This window comes from Onychomys torridus, chromosome 6 (assembly GCF_903995425.1).
Source record: "Onychomys torridus chromosome 6, mOncTor1.1, whole genome shotgun sequence".
In the NCBI taxonomy this organism is placed as follows: domain Eukaryota; kingdom Metazoa; phylum Chordata; class Mammalia; order Rodentia; family Cricetidae; genus Onychomys; species Onychomys torridus.
In genome coordinates, this window is record NC_050448.1 from 92,884,444 (window position 1) to 92,906,081 (window position 21,638).

The 21,638-nt window shown below is 39.0% G+C and overlaps 1 protein-coding gene across 1 annotated transcript in view; it reads right to left on the reverse strand.

Annotated features, from left to right (window-relative positions):
* The window catches only part of Plppr4 (phospholipid phosphatase related 4), a 38,831-nt gene extending 17,883 nt beyond the window's left edge, over positions 1–20,948 (reverse strand). The window contains exon 1 of the mRNA XM_036189946.1: positions 20,297–20,948. Coding sequence (XP_036045839.1) covers positions 20,297–20,518 — 222 coding nt within the window. The 5' untranslated portion in view covers positions 20,519–20,948. The remainder of the gene's footprint in view (positions 1–20,296) is intronic.
* Between the last annotated feature and the right edge of the window lie 690 nt (positions 20,949–21,638).

A 21,638-nucleotide genomic window follows, 5' to 3' on the forward strand; every position in this document is an offset into this window, starting at 1 on the left:
AATTTTAGATTGTAATGCCTAACTTTTCATTGTAAGAATATCCCATTCAATGATTGATAAATACACTGAAAATTATTCATTGTTTATCTGAAATTTTAATTTCATTGGCTATCTGCTTGGCTACCCTTAAATCAATCACTTTGTAGTTTCTAACTTTTTGTTTTATGTTCAACCTATAATGCTCCAGGTTTTCATCACATAAATGTTAGGTATCATACAGAGAACATGACATATGCTTGGCCATCCAGGAGGAAAAAGATCCAGAGAGTGAACTACTCACAGTCTGCAAGAAAATGTGAGTTCTTTGCTCAATAGCAAACCTGTCAGAGCTACCATTACAGACTTAGGTATCATTCAGAAAAGTTTAGTTTGGCCTTGAGCAGATGGAGCAATCATTATACTGCTCTTTCTGCATATGTGAGGATCTGAGTTTGATCCCCACTATCCATGCAATAAACTTGCCACACAACACCCTTAACCCCAGAGTTTGGGAGGTAGAGAGAAGAGGATTCCTGAAGCATACTGACCAGACAGTCTAGGAGGATTGATGCAGCTCATTTTCAGTGAGAAACCACATCTCAAGAATAAGGTGGAGAGTGAGTGAGGAAGGTACACATGTCAGTCTCTTGCCTCCATGGACAGCCCGTCTCCCCCCACCCCCCGCCCCGCCCTTTTTTAGTTTAAGGTTTTGATGTTTGTGGAACACAGAATGTTTACATAATCAAATATGAATTTTGTTTTTGTTTTTGTTTTATTTTTTGAGACAGGGTTTCTCGGTAGCTTTGGAGGCTGTCCTGGAACTCGCTTTGTAGACCAGGCTGGCCTTGAACTCACAGGGATCCACCTGCCTCTGCCTCCTGAGTGCTGGGATTACAGGCGTGCACCACTACCACCCAGCTGAAATATTTTTTTATAAGAACATGATTAACCAGTAATGATTTCTGGCTACTTGTTTAAAAATTAAATATGCAAGATAGAATTACACTTTCTATTTTCAGAAAGTCTTTTTTTGTAATGAAGTGGGCATTGGGTTTATTGAAAAATTAGAGATGAATGGTGATTAATATGGTTTGTTTTTCTGGTTTTCAAGTGGGTGGTTTTTACAGAACAAAACATTCATTGAAATATGTATGGTTTTTATCTTATCCACTATCATTGGATGGCTCCAAACAGCTGATTATTTCTTCACATTCCTTCCTAACCTGGTATACAGTAATAGTAGCTTTCCATCATGACCTATAAAACAGTTCTCTCTGGTGTATGCATGTGACTGAAATTTCCACTTGAATCTACACTAATACATTTTATCTTTAATTTAGTAAATATATCAGCTCCTACATGCCAGATAATTTTCTGTTTTGGAAATTAATGTGATTCACTGATTTCAACTTAATTTAAATCTTATTGTTCGACAGATAGGTCATATTGTTGTCCTTGTTTTTTAGGTGATAAACATTTATAACAGCAAGTGGTAGTTAGATGATGAACCCAGCTCAACAAAGTCTTATGTATTAAACACTATTCTATCCTCCTTTCCAAAAATTAAACAGAAATAAATGGTGCAGATAATAAACTAGCATCAATTTAAAGGATTACTGTTAGCTTGTGGTTGTTCTGTGTTTATTACTCTTCAGTTAAGATATGCATTAATTAGTAAAAACAGGCTTTATCTTAAATTGTGGTTTCTGTAAAATTGGAAAGATTTTCTCTATTTCAATGCTAAATGTTTCACCTTTAACCAGATTTCCCCATCTACTTTCTTTTTTTTTTTCTGGAAAATTTCTTGTTTCTTCTGCACATATTTTACACATGGGAGTCATATTTGAGATCTGAGATCTTTAGTGCCCATCCAAATAACATTTGATGATCCCCCTTTTTAAAAACTCATGAACTTACAAATGTACAACATTTTAACACAACAATCAATCTGAAAATGAAGTTAGCCTTCCTTAGCAGAGACATATTCCCCATTGAATGTTTGTGTCTGATCACGAGTAGACCATGCTCAACTGTGTTAGCAAAGACATAGCCAAAGGATGGAGGTAATATTTTTAGTGCATGTGTGTGGGGAAATGAGAAAGAATGCTTAGAAGTTTGCCAGTGTGGTAGAAACAGTGGAGTCGGATGGCTTTCAGGTGACTAGGAGGTTCTAGCAACAGTATGTTCATTTGTACCAGAGATAACGTTGGAAGTGCTTCTTAAATTCAGTTTTCTTATCTATGAAATCGGCTGTGTTGGGAGTGCTTACCACCGCCAGTCAGTTGACAAGAAAAAATACACTAATACAGTAAAGAAGATGACATAGTACCTAGAATAGAGATTAGTACTTTGGTCCCCTTATGAACATTTTTTTTTTCAGTCTGTGACTTAAAAATACTAAGCAGAAAATCTATGGATAAAATGCGAAAGCTTACAACAAGCTTTACTATAGGATGTGATGATTGTCCACATTTATTATTAGTGCTGCTAATCTTTCACTGTGTCTAATTCCTAAGTTAACCTTATCATAAGCCTGTGTAGAAAGAAAAGTGCAGACAGGGTTTCTAGAAACAGCTTCAGGTAGCCTCAGATCTTCCTGGAATGGATCCTCTGCAGATAAGGATGGCTGCTGTCTAAAGTTGTCCAATGTCGTTGTATAATGTTAGCAACATACTTCTCATACTTCTTGACGCTCACCTTAATTCCCTAGAACTTTTTCTTTTCTTGAGGAAATTATTGCATGCTCCTTTTTTTTTTTTTTTTTTTTTTTTTTTTTTGAGTTTTCTAGAATTGGTATATAGAATGGGTCTGATGCTTTCCCAAACTAAAATCTGTAGGCTGTGGTCTGATCATACTTTCTATATTGCCATTAGTGCTCGCTAATATAATAATGACATCCAAGGAGATGCACATGTGTTGGTACACAGAAACAATGAGTTAACATGTGATTAAACTAATTTCTATTACTAATATCTAGGTCTTTTTCTCTTTCTCACATTAGTCAGTTTTTATAGCTGAATAATAGTCATCTGTGTTTCCGGAGAAGCCTGTTTCAATACCTTACTTGTTTTTAAGATTAGGAATGATTCTCTATCCCTTTGATATCAGTGTCTTCATTTTTTTCTTAAAAGGTCATTTATCTTCTTTCTGTGTCATCAATTTTTGTCTTTTAACACCCAAGTACACTGGATTAAATCACAATTTTTTTCTGTCATGCTTATCTTGAGAAGTGTCTTTTCATTTCTGAGATGCTTAGCAACAGAAGTTGCTTTTGAATGTAAGAAAGTTAGCAGATGAGATGTGCTAATTTGGGAAAACATATATAGAATTTTATATGCACATAATAGGAAAAGTCACACATATTTTTGATAGCATTTAAAATGAAATCTTGAAGATTTAAAACTGTGCACATAGGCAAGTATAGGTATTTTATTCCTTAATTGTGAGCCAACCTGTTTTATGAGCAGTACTGAGAAGTAAAATTACCCAAACAGTAGAAAAGTGGTTTTCAAAAGAACAGATTGATTCTTATAATTACTATGTACGAAGGAACTTGTATGATAGAGCAATTTAAAAGAAAAGAAAATGGTAACTTTTGGAGCACAGAGCCCAGGGAAAGTAAGTTATTTTAAAAGATCATATTTGCTGTGTAATGTTGATTTTTCTCATGTCAGTTTTAAAAATAAAAATCTATACTTATGTATGGGTTTTAGTGACATATTGGTGCAATCTACCATGGAATCTTATCTAGGACAGGTAGCTTACTTGCTCTCAGCAAGCCGATATTAAGGACATGGTTTATCCCCACTGGGGAGCGTTCACTTTGCTTTCCATCTGGTAAAGACATGCTGGTTCCTGTATTGGGAAAATTTCATGGCCATGGTGGATTCAGAATCCTAGAAGATCCTCTTGAGTCTCCACAAAGGCCCACTCAACATACACAGCACTATTGGATGATTTGCTTACTGTTTGCTTTAATAAATATCTATTGAGAGTCCACCTGATCATACAAGTCAGTGTTCAGGTTATGATTAAACAGAGACCTTAATGTCATAGGTTTTTTTTTAGATGAGGAAGGCAGATTAAAAAAATTAAGAAATAATATTGGAAAAACTACATTGTCTGAAGAAGAAAGTGGTAGTATTTCAATGCCTGGATTCCCTGCACCTTAAGCAAGACCTAGCTTAGATGCAATCTAATTGTATGCAAGTAACCTGAGATGATGTCAGAGAGGCAGACACAGCAGGGAACTGGAATCAATGGTTGGAGCTCGGATTTTACGCAAGGAAAACTGGAAACATTTGGAGAGATGGAACAGAGGTAAAACAGAACTCACGATATATGTTTTACCAAGATCTCTCTGGGTGTGAAATTGAGGATAGACAGTGGGAATCCTAAGGTAGAGGTACAGTGAAAATTTGAATGTCCTTCAAAACTTAGCAAAATGTGTATTCACATGTAGCAGGTGCAAGTGCATGGCTCAAACTAAACACAGGAAGGAAGAACTTTCCAATTCAAATGGCTTGAATTCCAGCGGATACAGAGTAGACCCAGCTGTCCACGAGAGGAGATGACCGTTAGGTGACCCAGAACTAGAGCTATAGAGAACTCACTAGTTATGGTTATAGTTGTGGAGACATGATAGGAATCCTGTGGATGGTCACTGAAGAAGAGAAAACAATAAAGGTTGGTTTCAGGGATGTGCAATCCAAGTAGTAGGGCCAGCAGGGCCATTTCCTAGGAAGAAGAATGCTGGGAAAAACCTGGTAAGGAGTGATCAAAGATTCTGTTTTTCAACTATTCAATTGATTCAATTGAGATGTCCTTTGGTTGTTTAATCACAGCTGTCCGGCAAACAGTAATGTGTTATTTGGAGAGTAAAAATTATAAGGAGGAAGGAGAAAGCTCCATGGCCATAGGATTGTTTAAACATAAGCAGTATCCTCACTTTTGAAGAGCTACACTTGATAAAAAAAATTCAACCAAGTTATCTTGGTTTTGCTATGAATAATGCCACAAGAAGTCAAAGAACATAATTACGCAAATTGTTCAAAAGAATATTTTTAGATTAATAAGAAATTTAAAAGGGAAGTCTAAAAGCCATTTTGACAGATATCCCAAAATCATATACAAGGGAGAATTTAGGGCTGAGGAAATGGCTCAGCTAATAAACTGCTGAAAGTATGAGGACCTGAATTGGATCCCTAGTACCCAAGTGAAAAATAAACTAATGTGGCCTTTGCTGTAATCCCAGTGCTGGGGTGGAGAGGGGAGAGCGGGAGAACTGATGCCTTCTGATCAACAGTGTACCTCCTGGCTCACTGAGAGACCCTGTGTGGTATTGTGTTCCCCCAAAGTATTGTTCACCCTAATAAATTTATCTGGGGTCAGAGAACAGAACAGCCACTAGATACAGAGGCTAGAAAATGGTGGCACTCACACCTTTAATCCTAGCATTTCAGAGACAGAAATCCCTGTGGATCTCTAAGTTCAAGGCCACATTGGAAACAGCCAGGCATGATAACACATGCCTTTAATCCCAGGAAGTGAGGGCAGAAAGAGAAAGATATATAAGGCATGAAGACCAGAAACTAGAAGCTTTTGCCTGGTTAAGCTTTTAGGCTTTTGAGCAGAGCAGTTCAGCTGAGACCCATTCGGAGTCTGAGGAAACAAGACCGGCTGAGGAACTGGTGGGGTGAGGAAGCTGTGGCTTGTTCTGCTTCTCTGATCTTCCAGCGTTCACCCCAATAAGTGGCCTCAGGTTTGATTTTATTAATAAGAACTTTTAAGATTCCTACTATAACCCTGCCTCAAAAATTAAAGTGGAGAAGCTGGGGATATTGCTCAGCAGATAAAACACATTCTGAGCAACCAAGAGGATCACAGCTGGGATCCTCTGTGAGTCTCATAAAATCACATAGAACCCACATGAAAGCTGACTGTATTAGCCACCTCTCTAATCCCAGTGATCTGATAGAGAGATGGGAGGCAGAGAAAGAGGAATCTCTGGAAGTTCTCATGCCTCCTAGGCAAGGTCCCAAACTCTACACACAAGCGCTGTAGTACATGTGTACCTGCATCTACACACATAGTCCACATACACACAAAAGAAAACAGGCAAATGATGAAGTGGAGAATGAAGAACAAGACTGATACACACTTCTAGCTTCCACATATAGGTACACGTATATTCATACACACATGAACACATGCACAGAGTGTGAGATTTCACATAGTAATACATTTGTTGAAATAGGACTGACCATTGAGAAAGCTGTCAAAAGGTAATACACTGTGATGAGGACATTTTCTCTTCCCTGTTATATAAACTTTAATGATATTCCATGGCAGTTTCTTTTCTGTGTAGACAATATTTCCTCAAAATTTTGGCAATAATAGTGTCAAAAATATAGTATAAAGCTTTATGATTTCTAAAACCAATGTTGCTTTAATTACAACATATTCAGATGAATAAATGAAACTCAAGAATGGGTTATGAGAATAAACCAACATTTTCAGTCTCCAAGAAAGAACAGGTGAGAATGAATATTTACTATACGAAGGTCCAGAAATCTGAACTAGTTTTCACACAAGAAATGGGATGTGTTTTCACACAAGAAACAGGACAGCGGGAGCATGGGAAACCAGTGCTGGCCTCAGAGCCCAGATAAGCCAGCTTCTTCCTTCATTTAGTCTACAGTTTTGAGGGTTTGGACAAGTTCTCAACTTGTTGTGCCTTTGTTCATCACCAGTGAAATAAGGAACCCTTCCACAGCTATCTGATTCTAAAATCTTCCACATGCCACGTGATGAAGGACGACCTCCTCTCGCCTCCTTCAGCTGTCACCACCCTGAATAAGAGCATCAAGTTTTCCTGTCTCCATTACTTTTTCACACTTTCTTTTCTCCTCCCCGCTACCATGGCTTACAGATTGATTTTCATAGAATTCACATCATGTAACTAATAGCACCCTGCTAAGACCAAAGCATGTGAGGACTTTTTAGAATGACATTCATGACCTTCATGACCTTCCATGTATGACATTTCCTCTTTTAAAAATGTTGACCTATGTCTACACATCACATGCTCTGCAAAATCTTCTCAGGTTCCCATAATGCTTACATGTGAAAAGTGACATTTAACTTTCTGCATTAGTACAGTTTCCTTCTTCTCCTCCTCCTCCTTCTCCTCCTCCTCCTCCTCCTCCTCCTCCTCCTCCTCCTCCTCCTCCTTCTCCTTTTTGGTTTTTTGAGACAGGGTTTCTCTGTGTAGCTTTTGTGCCTTTCCTGGATCTTGCTCTGTAGACCAGGCTGGCCTTGAACTCACAAAGATTCTCCTGCCTCTGCCTCCTTAATGCTGGGATTAAAGGTGTGGGCCACCATTGCCTGGCTATCTTTCTTCTTTTTAAACAAATATTCTTTCATATCTTTTTCTCTGTAATTTTTCTGCCCTCTGTTCAGAACTGAGGCTCCCGCTTGCTACATTTCATATAAAGCTTCATTAAAAGACTTGTTAATTTGCCTCTGATTATAAATGTTTGTACCTTACCAGTCTTATGCTAAATTCAGGAATCTGAAAGTCAGATCTCTGTACAAATCTCTGTTTTGAATGTGTTCACTAAATGAACTTAAATGTGTTCACTTGACTGAAAGAAACCAGGAAGTTACTATCAAAGAAAGTGGAAATATCATTGTTTTATAATATTTAGAATGTGGTGAGGACTGAGGCACTTAAGCCAGGTACTGTGCTGATCTTAATAGATTGTAATATTGAATTTATACTTTATGAAGTCTATGTATTTGTTGGTATCCTCAACTTACGTATGAAAACTGAAGTGGTGATAAATTATATAAATTGTACAACCATCAGGAAGTCAGTGAGAGCACCAGACTACTGCTCAGCTCCCTAAGTCCAGGGAAGTTGTTCTGAACTGATTTGCTTGTTACTTTTAACTTGACCCCACCTCAATTCGTGTATAACAATGACTATACTTCCCAAGGTGAAAATGGGTCTTGTAGGTAACTTGTATGTTGCAGAATATTTGTTTAACTATGCAAAGATGTATTACATTTGTTTAACTATGTAAAGATGTGTTGCATTTGTTTATTCATGTAAAGATGGGTTGCTGGTTTACCTTGCCTACCTAAGGCACCTGATTGGTCTAATAAAAAGATGAGTGGTCAATAGTGAGGGAGGAGGTATATGCAGGACTTCCAGGTAGAGAGAGTAAGAGGAGGAATTTAGGCTTAGGGGAGAAAGAAAGAGACCAAGAGACACCAGGGACTGGCCAGCCAGACATGGAGGAAGCAGGAAAGTAGGACATACAGAATGCAAGAAAGGTAAAACCCCCAAGGCAAATTGTAGATGAATAGAAACTGGTTAAATTAAGTTAAAAAAAAAACTAGTGGGACAAGCCTAAGCTAAGGCCAAGCTTTCATATTTAATAACAAGTCTCTGTGACTTCATTTGGAACTGTTGGCAGCCCAAAGAAAATTCCAGCTACACTTATGTGCTTTGAAAACAGGCTACCCTTTTGCTTTTAACTCTTAAACTTTCTATATTTACTTCTTCCTTATCAACTAATCATGACAAGTGTTTCCCTTGCTCAAGTCTATGATCTGTCCTTGATAGATCACACTGTAATTTGACTTAAAACAGAATTTATTGAGCGTACTCATACTTAGAGAGGTGTGGACACTGATTTTTATTTTGAGGTCTCCTCCTACTTGTCGGATTTAATTTCAGTTACTTCCTTGGGAATCTTATGATATATTTTAGAATAAAGACTCTGCCCCAGATACATTAAACAGTGTGCTTGAGGTCTGTGTGGCAAGGCCAGTAACCGAATCCTGCTCTGTTAAGTTCCTGGAATCCTGTGCCCCCATTACATCTTACTGCTGCTCTGTTACATGTTGCCATCTGGCATTTGTCTGATGCTTTTCAGGAAAAGTAGCCCCAGGAGTCAGTGGCCATGCCAGCTCAGAGGACAGAAGGATAGAGGGAGCCATGTGTGCAAGGGACTTGAGCAGCCCCAAGAATGGGGGATGCTGGATATGTTCAAGCTGCAGTCCTACTAATAAAGCATTCAAAAGCCTTAGAGGTTCTTTGTGCAGTTTCTCCAAAGCTTTCCTTGTTCTTATTTATTTTGGTGATACCTTAAGAGTTTTAAATATTTAGGATTTGGGATAGTTTTGTCTCCACTTTTATCTTCCTTAGTGAAGTGTTCTTAGTGCATCAGAAATTGAGCACATTTCAGGCTATGAAAGGTTTCTGGCCTTTGGTGCTTCTGCAGGATTCCTGTCTCAGGAACACTGTGGTGTTCTGCGGATGCCTGAGTCACAGCAGTCATCATTCATTATTTGGGATAAAAATTGCTCATTAGTTGGTCTCTCCTATTTAAACAACAGTGCCTTTTAGAGCAGAGAAACTGTTCTGCCCTATTTAATTACTTCTTTATTCCTGATACATTGATAATCCTCAGTGTAGAATAAGTTAATGCCTATGTAGATTAGAAAAGAGATGACATATACTTAGGCTATTTCTGTTACGTGAAACACATACACACACACACACACACACACACACACACACACAGTGTAGTCTTATAGTGTAGAAAATCTCATACTTGAAAGCCTTATTTATATCAAACATACACACCAAAAGAAATATTTCTTATTTTGAAATTCTAGTGATTTTGTTAGCATTCAAGAACATAAGAAACTTCAACTGGATCCTCCCAATAGTAGTGCTGGTTAATAGAAAATAATTACCACACCTAATATATATTTTATATCTAATGGGGAAAATCTGTTCTATGCCTTTATGCCTGAATATAAACTATATGTCTATAGCTCTAAGAAGACTAATGACGGCCACTCAAGGCTTTATTAGTAAAGCTTAATCTAATACTTAGTGGCTGCTTTGTTATCTGAACATTGATGTAACATCGGGCTTGGGGGCTGGGCTTTGTGAGCATCGGCCTTAACCCCTGGCACTGAAGATTGTTTTCTTATACATGATTAGACACTGAAGTATGTGCATTGTCTTGGAAAAAATTTTGTTCTTGAAACCAAATTAGAGATGAAGACCTGAGGCTGGGGACCAGTATTTCATGTGTTGAAAGTAATTGCTTTGTAAATCCTTTCTTACAGGCATAATTTCTCTTTCCCTGTAATATACAGCTGATTTTCAAAAATATGGTACTAACAGCAATTTAATGTTTCTGATATTTGACAGGTACTATTTAAAGGACTTTGCATATTTGAGTTTAGGCAATCTCCAAGACTGATTTTTTTTTTTTTTTAGGAATATGCTACTATTACAGATGTTTTATGGATGAAAGAACAGAACATGAATAAATTATAAGATTTTTTTAAATGATTTTTTTGTAAAGTTTTTCAGCGTGGTAGCTGGATGACCAGCTCAAGGCATCTGGCTCCTGAGTTCACCTTTGTAATTGCTGTATATTATTTCCTTTCTTTGAAATAGCTACCTGTTACCTACCCTTTTCCAAAATCACTGAGGAATTTAAAAATTAAATATGGAAACATTTTCCTTTGTATATTATCTACTGAGTGGTGTTGATCAAAGAAAACAAGATGAGCATTATGTTTAGATAGAGTAGCGTTTTCATTTCTAAGTATTGATTTTATTTCAAAAGAGAAGCCATACAGATATTCTGGTTTGCTTTCTGTCTTAAACAAACAGTCCATAGTATTTTCCCTTTAAATGATAAAATAAGTCTAAGCAGAGTTTTGAATGAGGGCTCATGTGGACCACAGACATTGACACTAATCTCCAGTCTTTCAATGATCTAAAAGACAGGCCAATGTTTCTGATATACCATTCACTTTATAGTTAAAAATGTTGACACAAACTAAATTTGATAGTTACGGAAAAGCTACAGACTGGAGATGTAACTCTGTGGTAGTTTTTGCACAGCTGGGTTTGATCTCAGTACTAGGGGAAAAAATTGAAATGGAAAGCAAATGTTTCTACTATTAGCCTTATTTTGTTTCATACATTCAATAACAATTTACTGAAAATTTCCTTCCTGGTAGGAAATTTGCCAACAATGCTTAGATATTGTTTCCATCCAACTAACAGAGGCACATCATAAGCAATCACTAAATGATGTATTTAATGGGTAAATCGATGGTCATAAAATTATAAAATTAATCAACCCCAAAGCACCATTTTAACATCTATTTGACATAGTAACTTGGTCCCATTGGGACTTTGTGTATGAGGAACCAGTGTCTGAATCTGGAACCTTCTGAGGTGGTGGTTTACCTGTAACTAGTTCCAAAGAACAGGCTTTTGGTGACATATTGCTGACAATTTGTTCTTGAGTGTTACTGTTCCAATTTTTAACAATCTTTGTCTGTTACATATACTGATATTTTTCTTCACTTTTACTAAAATTACATTTATTTTAATCATGAATATTTCTTCTTCTTCTTAATATGCCAAATGGGTTGGCCAGTTTTAGAATAGTCAGAAGCCATTTTGTTACAACAAACAAGAAATTATACTTTCCCATGTTGATTGGCAATGTTTTCTGACTTAAAAACAACCAATCAAACAGTAATGAACCTCAGTGCTAGTTGATTCAGGGTCTAATTACTCACAGAAAAACACATCAGCATTAATTATATCATAATTAGCATTTTTAGCCTTGGCGTTCAATATTTCAAAACTCACTTGACCAGAAAGAAATTATTTCATTACATAGTTATCTAGAATTTCAGTTCTAACCTACTCTAGAAGATACCTTATAAAGCTGAGATGCTCATGGACCTCATAATTAAGACAGTTCATAGTTTAAATGTAAATTGTGTATTTCTCTATGACAAGATGAGAGAACATCACCGGCTAATTTTTTTCTTTCTTTTTCCATTCTCTTTCTTTGGGTCTCTCTGTCTCTGTCTCTGTCTGTCTGTCTGTCTCTCTCTCTCTTTCTCTCTCTCTCTCTCTCTCTCTCTGTGTGTGTGTATGTATGTGTGTGTGTGTGTGTGTGTGTGTGTGTGTGTGTGTATGCAGATGAAAATGTGTATAGGTGTGTTTGCATCTGGAAGCCAGAGGTTGCCATTGGGAATCATCTTCTCTTGCTCTTGCACCTTTTTCATTGAGACAGGATATCTCAATCAAACCCAGAGCTCACAGATACAGCAAGTCTTGCTAGCCAGCTTGCTCTGGGGAATTCCCTGTAGGTTGGCTATCATTCCCACTTGACATTTATTTGGGCATCTAGGATCCAACTCTGGTCTTCACACTTACTGGGAAAATGTTTGAACTTCTGAGTAATCTCTTCAGTCCTAGTAGTTGGGTTTTAAGCAAGTCCCTATACTTCCCTGTATCAGTTATTTAACTAGTAAATAAGAGTTAATATCTGCTCTTAACCTGTGCTTAAGAGTTAGGTGAGATGAAAATACGTTTGTAAAAATTACACGAAAGAATAATGGTAAATTCGCTTATTTTATAAATATTATTGTGAATCACAATCTTACTTCTTCCAGTGTTTCCTTTCCTCTCTGTAAGAGACTCCATTTATATCGAGTGAAGAAATTATATGTGAACAGTTTGGTAATGGGATGGGAAAATATATTTTTTTACTATTTTCATCTTTCAATTCAACCATCTCCACCAAAAAAAGTGGTAACAATTCAGAAAAGCAGCAGATCCAGTGCTGACTGCGTTTAACATGACGCCACGAAAGGCACGGGTGGATAAAAACCACAGTTCATCTACATGCTGAATTAGCATGACCTGCATGAACTGTGATTCAGACCAGAACATTCTCTTATAAAGAATGAGAGCATGGTGGAAGAAGAGGCAGAAAGGTTTTATGAACTGGAAGTTGGGGAGGACTACTGAGAAATGGTGTCTTCTAGACACTACAGGGCTACTCACTCCTGAGCTCCTACAGCTGCAGTTACCTGCAGAAGACCAAACCAATCAAAATCCCAGCATGGATTAGGACCACAAGGAGGTATTGACTGTTGATGGCCACTGAGGGAGGGTTTAGTCAGTTTTCTTTAGGGTTGTGGCTCCTAGTAGGTTGCTTATGCTCCATACGGGAAACACTAACTCAGTATGTTATTTATTTATTTATTTTTGAGGCAGAGTTTCTCTGTGTAGCTTTGCGCCTTTCCTAGAACTCACTTTGGAGACCAGGCTGGCCTCGAACTCACAGAGATCCGCCTACCTCTGCCTCCCGAGTGCTGAGATTAAAGGCACCCGCCACCACCACCCAGCTTGTTATTTTTTAAAAAGAGAGATAATATGAAGCTAGGAAGGGGATGTAGAAGGTAGCTAGGGAGAATTGGAGGTGGGGGTGAGCATGATCAAAGCACACTGTATTCATGTATGAGGTAAAATATAATTTATCTTAAAATAAAATACATTTAATAAAGGAATTCTAGAAATCATAATAACCAGGAAAGATTACTACAGCAGAAGTCAGGAGAACTGGTCCTATGCCTGGTCTGCTGTTAACTGTACAAATCTTTAGTTAACTCTGACTTTTGAAAACAGTTTTCTTCTACCTGACAGAATTTAGTCAGAGCAGATGTTCTTGGATGATGGAGTTCATTCTGTAACAAAAGTTCCTAATTTCATATTTTATACAAGAGTGCTTGCTTGAGAGATAGCCTGGGCTTTTATATGTATAATATATACTCATTCCAAAAGGACATTGTTTTGTCAATGACATTCGTAACACATTTCCAGCATAAAAAACAACCATTGTGCCTCATGGAGGTCATCTTAGACAGCTTGATTATCTAAGAGATCTCCAAGCTTCATTCACAGAGTAGGTCTCCAGTGATCTCACATGCACTTCACTCCTGTGTTCAGTATTCTTTTTTTTTTTTTTTAATTGGGGTAAAGGGTTTATTTGGACTACATATCTTACACAATTCCAGTCAGTTTTTTTGCGATGCCTCTCCCAATCCTGCTTGGCTTAGCCTCACTTTGTCTTTATTTACTAAGAGTCATTTCTCCAGTTCCATCACTTTATGAACTCATCCTATCCATTCCACTTCCTTAAACAATGAGTTCCAAATCTTCCTTTCCATCCAGTGCACCTGATGAATGCCATTTGCCATTCTGCAAGTGAACAATCATTATAGTTTCAAAACATCCACGCTGGAAGGAAATCACTTACCACTGAATAGGAATAGTATCAACAAAGCCAAATTCAATAGTTAAATGCACAGAAAAATTCTATTCCTCAGCTCTGACAAAAATCCCAACTAGACTTACCTAAGCGCATGACCTCCAATACTATGAAGCAAGCCACATGAAAGAGAGGCAGGTCTCTTTACTCACCAAATCCAGCTGGAATCAAGTGTGATGCACATGGTGCAATCACAGTGTGTGAGCAAAATGGGTCTGTACTCAAATCTTGGCTTCTTCCATTAACTGTAATACATCTCTGGTAAGACATTTATCTATCTGATCTACAATTTTCTGGTTTAAAAGAAAAAGATAATAATGCTTTGTTTGAGGGTAGGCATAATTCCAGCACTTGGAAGGCTAAGGGCAGACAGTCCAAGTTTGAGGCAAGCCTGGGTCTATAAATTGAGACTCTATCACAAAACAGAAACAAAGGGCAAAACCCCCCCAAAACAAGAACAAACTACCCCATTGGAGTGGTGGTTCAGAGGACTAATGATAATGTAGCCAGAGCTTCTGCCGCCCAAAGAACACTTGAAATTCATAATACTTTATTATTTTATGATTAAGATCATTGTCACCACCACTATCACTGCCACTACCATTACAAATCTCTGAAGCCAATGGACATGAAGTAATCTTTTTTCCTGATATAAAAATATAGGAGAGCTTTACTCATGGAGAAAGACGGAGATTGTGCCTCAGGAGAGAAGAAGCGCCGAGTTGCTGACAGAAGGTTATGTGCTCCATACTTGGTGTTGCAGAAGTGCCACCATTTAATTCTGTCCTTATGACTAGAAATCTATTCTCTTCTCTCTTGACTTTTTCTTTGCATCATTTTGTGGATCACAACCAACTGGGAGGGGTGATTTGCAAGCTCATCTCACTTGGCAGGCTTTAGAGTAGTTTTTGAGGAGACTATCTCTGTCTAATCCAGAAAAGGAGGGGAAATTCACAGTTACTATTTTGGTACATAGAAATGCAGAAATGTTATTTTTCTTGCAGATATTAATGTTCATGTAAAAACTGTATTTCAGAAAGATCAAATAAGCTATGTAGACTTGAAAAAAGATGATACGAATACAGAAGTGTTGTGGATTCATGGTAGTTAAAGTTAAGGTATAAATTTTTTGAAACAAAACTTTCTTAAAAGAAATAATTTAATTTATTTTGAGGTTAAAATACTGAGGTTACATAATGTTTCTGATTCTGTTTTATATGCCAAGTGGAGAAACATGATTTTTTTCACACCATCAGTGTTTATATGCATCTATGTGTAGATTTTTGAGCATGTGTATCTATTTACCAGAAACAAAATATTTCAGTCTTATTTTTATGGATATTCCTGCAAAACATGTGAATATACATTAAATATTTCTTCTGCTCCCATAGGTAAGCATTATCCCAGAGATTGGAAAGTATGCTACAAAGTTGAACAATGTTTAAATAAAAAGAAATCTATGCCCCATTTATTTTACTTTCAGAATTTCCATTTTGGGGATTTTACAAAAGATTTATCATGTGTTTATACTACATATCGAATGATTTTTGAGCAGTGTGACTAATGAAAAAAAATATGAGTCTGAGAACAAGGGGATTGTTATAGTGCTTAGCATAAAGGGGATACAACCAGACTATAAGCCTCATTGAATGTAATGCTGTGTGATTAAGCCCCTAAAGCCTTAGGCTAATACTAGCTGTGCTTTAGCTGCAATTACCAACATAGATAGATGAGACACCTATCACTTGGAAAGGACTTTGCAAATTAAAATACAAGAACATTTTGGTCTACTTTGGTTTAATATAAGGCTGCCCTGGATATAAGCTTGGTTGAGGGTCCTTCCATAGCTGACCTTTCTTTTCTCACATTGAACACTGAAAAACTGAATCATCCAAATTTTCCATAAAGTAGGGTGCTATTATAGAAGCTATCTTGTTTTTCAAACTACCATAGGATGCTACTGTCAACCATGAACCTCTTTCTCAGCTAAACCAAAGATAAAAGAGGAAACATTCTGCCTATTAATTCACTAATGAATGTGGTGATATACAAGGACAGCATTACTTGAACTTAGAAGCTGAACACTGTGGCTTGTGTCTACAGGATTATAGAGGTACTTTACCACAGTAAGGGGGCTGGGCCATCCCTACTCCTTGTCTATCCTGGGGACACTAGCTCCTGGCTAGTGAGACAGTGTGGGTAGTTCACACTGTCTGCTAATTCTTTTGCTGAGTGTCTTCCAGTTGAGGACTACTGAGCTGAGGAAGCATGTCTTCCTCTCACCTTTGACATCTTCCTGTTTGGTTGTTACTTGTTTATCTGCTGTTTTACTTCTGAGTCAGGGTCTCCAAAGTGCTGCTGAGGCTGGCTTCAGACTCCTGGGCTCTAGTGATCATCCCACCCCAGCTTCCCAGGTGTACCAGTCTCTGTGATAGTGAACATGAGTCTGAATTGGTGCCCACTCTGCCTCAACTTTTGTTTGGTAAACTCTGCTATGTTATTTAATCTTTCTTTTTTTAAAAAAAGAATCTAGATAACAATGACCTCTTTCATTTAAAAATTAATTTATTCATTTTGTGGTTTTATATATATATATATACATATGTATACATATATATATATATATATATATATATATATATATATATATTCGTGTTACACATTATGATATAGAAGTGAAAAGGCAACGTGTGGGAGTGAGTCTATCCTCTCCTTCTAATCCTTCTACCACGTGGGTGCTAGGGACTGAAGTCAGGTCACTGGGCTTGAGCCATCTCACTGGCTCATTGGCTTCTTTCTAAAACAGAACCACTGAAGACTGAACAACAAGGTGCATTTTCTTCTAAGGGCTTCATAAATAATGGTCACATTTCCTCTACAAAATTAAGAGCACTCCATTGTCCCTACGCATGACCAATATTACAGATTGATTCCATGGAACCTGTGAAATTCAAACCCCTTCTAGAAACTTGGGGAACAGTGTGAACTAATAAGTAGATCTTGTCCAGTCTAGCAGTGAAAGAATCCACTTCAGGTCAAGGGTAATTGTAAAAGAGAAAAGGAAACAACGCAATGTACCCATCTTATCACAGGCCTGATGCTTTAACCGTGGAGTATATTCCACAGCTAAGAAACAGGCATCTTATTTTCTATTATAAAAATTTCATATATATTTCTATATGAGTATTCATATTAAGCCTACATATTTTTTATCATATTAAAAGAAATGTGGAGTAAGAGAGCAAACATAGTCAAAATTATCAACTACATGGCACAGGTGATTTTTGAACCAGGTCAATCTATCTTTAAGGTCCATTTTGTTGCCAGTCAACCAATTGTTGCTATTTTCCTGCCAGAATTGCATCTTAGTTGATTTTAACACTCTGGTCCAAGTCAAAAATTCCCAGTTAAATTCCTCTGTGTCACATAGGTATTGTAAATAGCAATCTAAAGCAACCAAGTGTCATGAAGAAAGACAGCTTTGTCCCCACCATCACAAGATTCCAATACTCCCCCCACCCCAATATTGATTCTCTCACACACTTTTTCTTACTTCAGTTATGATAGCTAGGCTCTGGGCCTGATAGGTGATGGAAGGAGAGTTACTTGTATTTTGCCATCTATCTTAATCCCTGGGATCTTGGAAGGACACTATGCTCCAAGGCCAGGTGCCATTCTTCTAGTGCTTTTTATTGACATGTTAATTCAGGCTCTGTTTATTCATCTTGCAAAAGAGACTCATCCTGCGAAGATTCATCCCACAAGCTTCAGAATGAGTCATTCCTAAGGAACTGGGTAGTGTTTCATGCCAACTACTAAATAGCTGGAAAACTGATGCTTTCTCCCATCTTGTGCCGTCTCTTTAGCGGTTCATCATGCATTTAAGGTTAAGGGAGATAATTTGCAATCCAAATTTGCAGCTCTCTATTAGAAGTCTATTATTCCCCAAATATAGTGCTATAGATGCTCATTTAAAATCTGTGAGGCAGGCACAGGGGTGCATGCCCACCACCCGAATATGTGGAAGGAAGAGGGGCAGGAAAGTCAGGAATTCAAGGCCTGTCTTGCAACTAGTTAGTATGAAGCCAGCTTGGGCTCCATGGAATCCCATTTCAAAACATCAGCAAACAAAAAGCAAAACACGAAAATGAATGCAAAAACAAATCTTATAATAAACTCAATGATTGTCTTCAAGCGATCTTTCTGTAACTTGTCCTGCTAAGGAACTCATAGAGGGTGTTGGAGTGGGTCAAAGTGAAAGCAGTGATTTCTACTGAAAAATACATGACACTTTAAGATATTTGTTCCCAGAGACACGACTGCCATGAATTATAAACACCTTTATGTTTAAAATCCTAGGTTAAAGGGCATGTATTCCATAAAAGCTTCCTCAAAAGTCTGTACTTCCATTCCTTAAGGGAATAATTAGGTTTTTTGGTTTGTACCCTCATTCAGGAAGCCATACAGTTGTGTTCTGGTGTACTCACTTAAGTGAGTATCTCCTAGAGACAGACCCAACAATTCATTAATTTCTTCCCAATAAATATAATAGATTTAGATGTGATTGAAAGTGCTTTGGAAAGAAACACCACTAAATGGATTAGCAATGCCACAAGTGGTCTAACCACTGATCTGGAAGGCAGGCAGCCTGTTTTCCTACTCCTTCATTCTGTTCATGGAATCTTCTGGGCCCACAATTTTCAATCACCCAAGCGATAGCTTTAAGATTCCTTGTAAAAAGAAGGGCAATAAAGAAACAATGATTTTAAGAGACCAGGGCTCCCTCCCCCTCTCTTTCTCTCTGCTTTATTTCTATAGGCCCTAGATAAAGGGGTCACAGGTCATTTCTCTGAAACTTATGCAGGTCACATACATCTTAACATTTGAATCATTTAAAAATATATGGTACATAAAGGAAACTTCCAGATGTATAGTTATCTCTAAGGGCAAGCTTGACACAACATTTCTTCCCTAAGTTTCAAGACAGTGGCTCTTGTCCAATCCAGATAAGCCTCCCAATCATCAAATACTGAATCTGTTCTTAGAAGTGAGAACCTCCATGTTTGGCTGAAAAGACAACGAAGGGAGGCTATTTATAATGCAGCAATAGTTGGAAAATTCTCTATTCGACCTGAGATGTAATTACAAGGAGCACAGTTTTACCCTTAAAACTATTAGATTTTTCCTAAATTTATACAATAATCCCCTCTCCACCTGTAATTTAACAAACCCCTTGCTTAAAAATGTCTTCCGAATGCAATGGATCACAGTACATGGAATCCTGTACCTGTCAATCTTTACACCCCTCCCATAAACTGTTCCTCCCTCAAATGCTGCATTAGGTAAGTCAGAGAGGTTCATTATGAGTGCAATCCCATGTTAATTGCTTAACTGTGATACTGCTCAGGTCAGAATAAAAGCACAGATACAGATCGTGAACTCAGATGATGTCATACATTTAAAATATACATTCACCCGTTTTTGTATGTATCTACATGTGCTGTATACATATGTATGGATATTTGTCTGTGCACACACCCACACACCATGGCAAAAAGGCCAGTAGATTGGTGATTGACATCTAGAAATGACCCAATTTTAGAAGCAGATGAAGTACCATAGCAACTGTAGTAGGAGAAGGGTTTTGAAGGGTTAATAGAAGCCACCAATAATCCTAAAACCACATAAACACCTCTGGTTCTATAGTCCAGGCAAAGCTGTATGCATTTGAATTCCCACCAAAAGCTCACAGAGTTCTAGATACCGTGTCAGCAAACCAAAAATTGCCAATTCCAAAATATAGGCATCATGGCCCCTCCGGGGCACTTATGGACGCCGTGCACACTGGCGCTACAGGGCCAAAACTAGACCTATACTCTCACAGGTATCCCTTCCCCTAATGCCACCCAGCAAGCCACCCCTAGTGATAACCAGCTGGTGTTGGCAGGTGCCCACAAGCAGACTCAGGGGAGCTCTGGAGAAAAACCTGTAGGGGGAAAGGGGAAGGGTCTAGCATTTGGGGACAGCGGCGCACGCCTTGGTGGTCCGGTGTGGTCACCAATCTTTCCCAGGACCCAAATTCGCTCCGGAGCTGTCCGGAAAGATCTGCATTATGCCAGGGCTCTGGGCCAACTCACCTCAACGAAATAAAAACAGGGCAGGAGGGTGACGCTGTCCTTGATCACTTTGCCCTTTGGCCTCTCCTTCGCCGACATCCCGGCCGCCTGCCGGGCTCCGCGTCCTCCCCCGGGCGAGGTGTGCACCGAGCGGCCGAGGCGAGCAGCCTGCTCCAGCCGCAAGCGCCCGGCGCTGCTGATGTCACATTCCCCGCGGGCACCGCTGGAGCCAGCGCGCTGCATGCAGCGCCCCCGCCTTCTCCCCGCCCCTCTTTGCAGTAACCCCGCGGTTCCCCGAACCCGCAGGTCTCTTTCTTCAGCGCTGCGTTGCCCGGGGTTGTGTTGGCAAGGGATAGTCAGTTCCCTCCTCCAAGCTGTTGCTGCTATGGCTTCCCTCTCCGCCACTCTCCCTGCGCTCTTCACCGCCCAGGCGAAGGGCTCCTCCGCTGGCTGTTGGAGCTTGACGTCAAGAACAGGGGAAAAAAAAATCCAAAAAAACAGGGGAAGCACTCCTGATTTCTGCAGAAGCAAGGCTGAGGAACCAAGGCACCTGGTCTCAGATAGTCTATCTGGTGTTCGTCTTGGCTTCCTGGAGAGCAGAAATCTGCACAGCACCCATCCCCACAGCAAGAAGAGCTACCTCAACCTGTGCAAAATTAAAACTCGGACTTCATACTGACAAGTAGGCCATGGGGGGAATTCACTGGGAGCTGGCTGCTACCCAAGCGTGACAGCCCTGCCTGGAGATCTCTAGGGAGGTGACTCTCAGGGAAGAGCTGAGGAAAGCTTTGACCAGCTGGGGAATGAAGTGTTTCCTGCATCTGAAGACACAGGGTGAGGGGGTATCATCATGGGCCCCAAAGGCCAGGAAAGGCTCTAAACTCACTCTTCTTTATTTATTAAATTTATTCATTTATTTTACACCCCGAGGGCAGTTTCCTCTCCCTCCTCTCCTCTCCTCCCATCCCCCCCCCCGCCCTCCGCCCCCCCCCCCCCCCCCCCCCCCCCGCCCCATCTAACCTCACTTTTACTCCCTAGCATAGTGTGGGCATCACAGCAGTCACAACCATAAAAACATGGCTCCAAACACTGAGGTCTGAGTGAAGCCCTTTACCTGATGGGCAGCATCCATGGTTGCTCTCAACTTCGTGATTCTCTGACCAGCCACCAGAATCAAGTGATACAGAAGGAACACTCAATGGACACAAAGTAACGCATTGTGCAGATAATCACCCACTTGCGTGACTATCTTTTCTAGGTCATTTCTAGCACCTCCAAAGTCTCCTTATCAGCCACATGACTTTGAATCCCCAGCCCACTATTCAGCTGCCCTTTTCCATGCTGCTCCAGTGGGGTTGTGGTG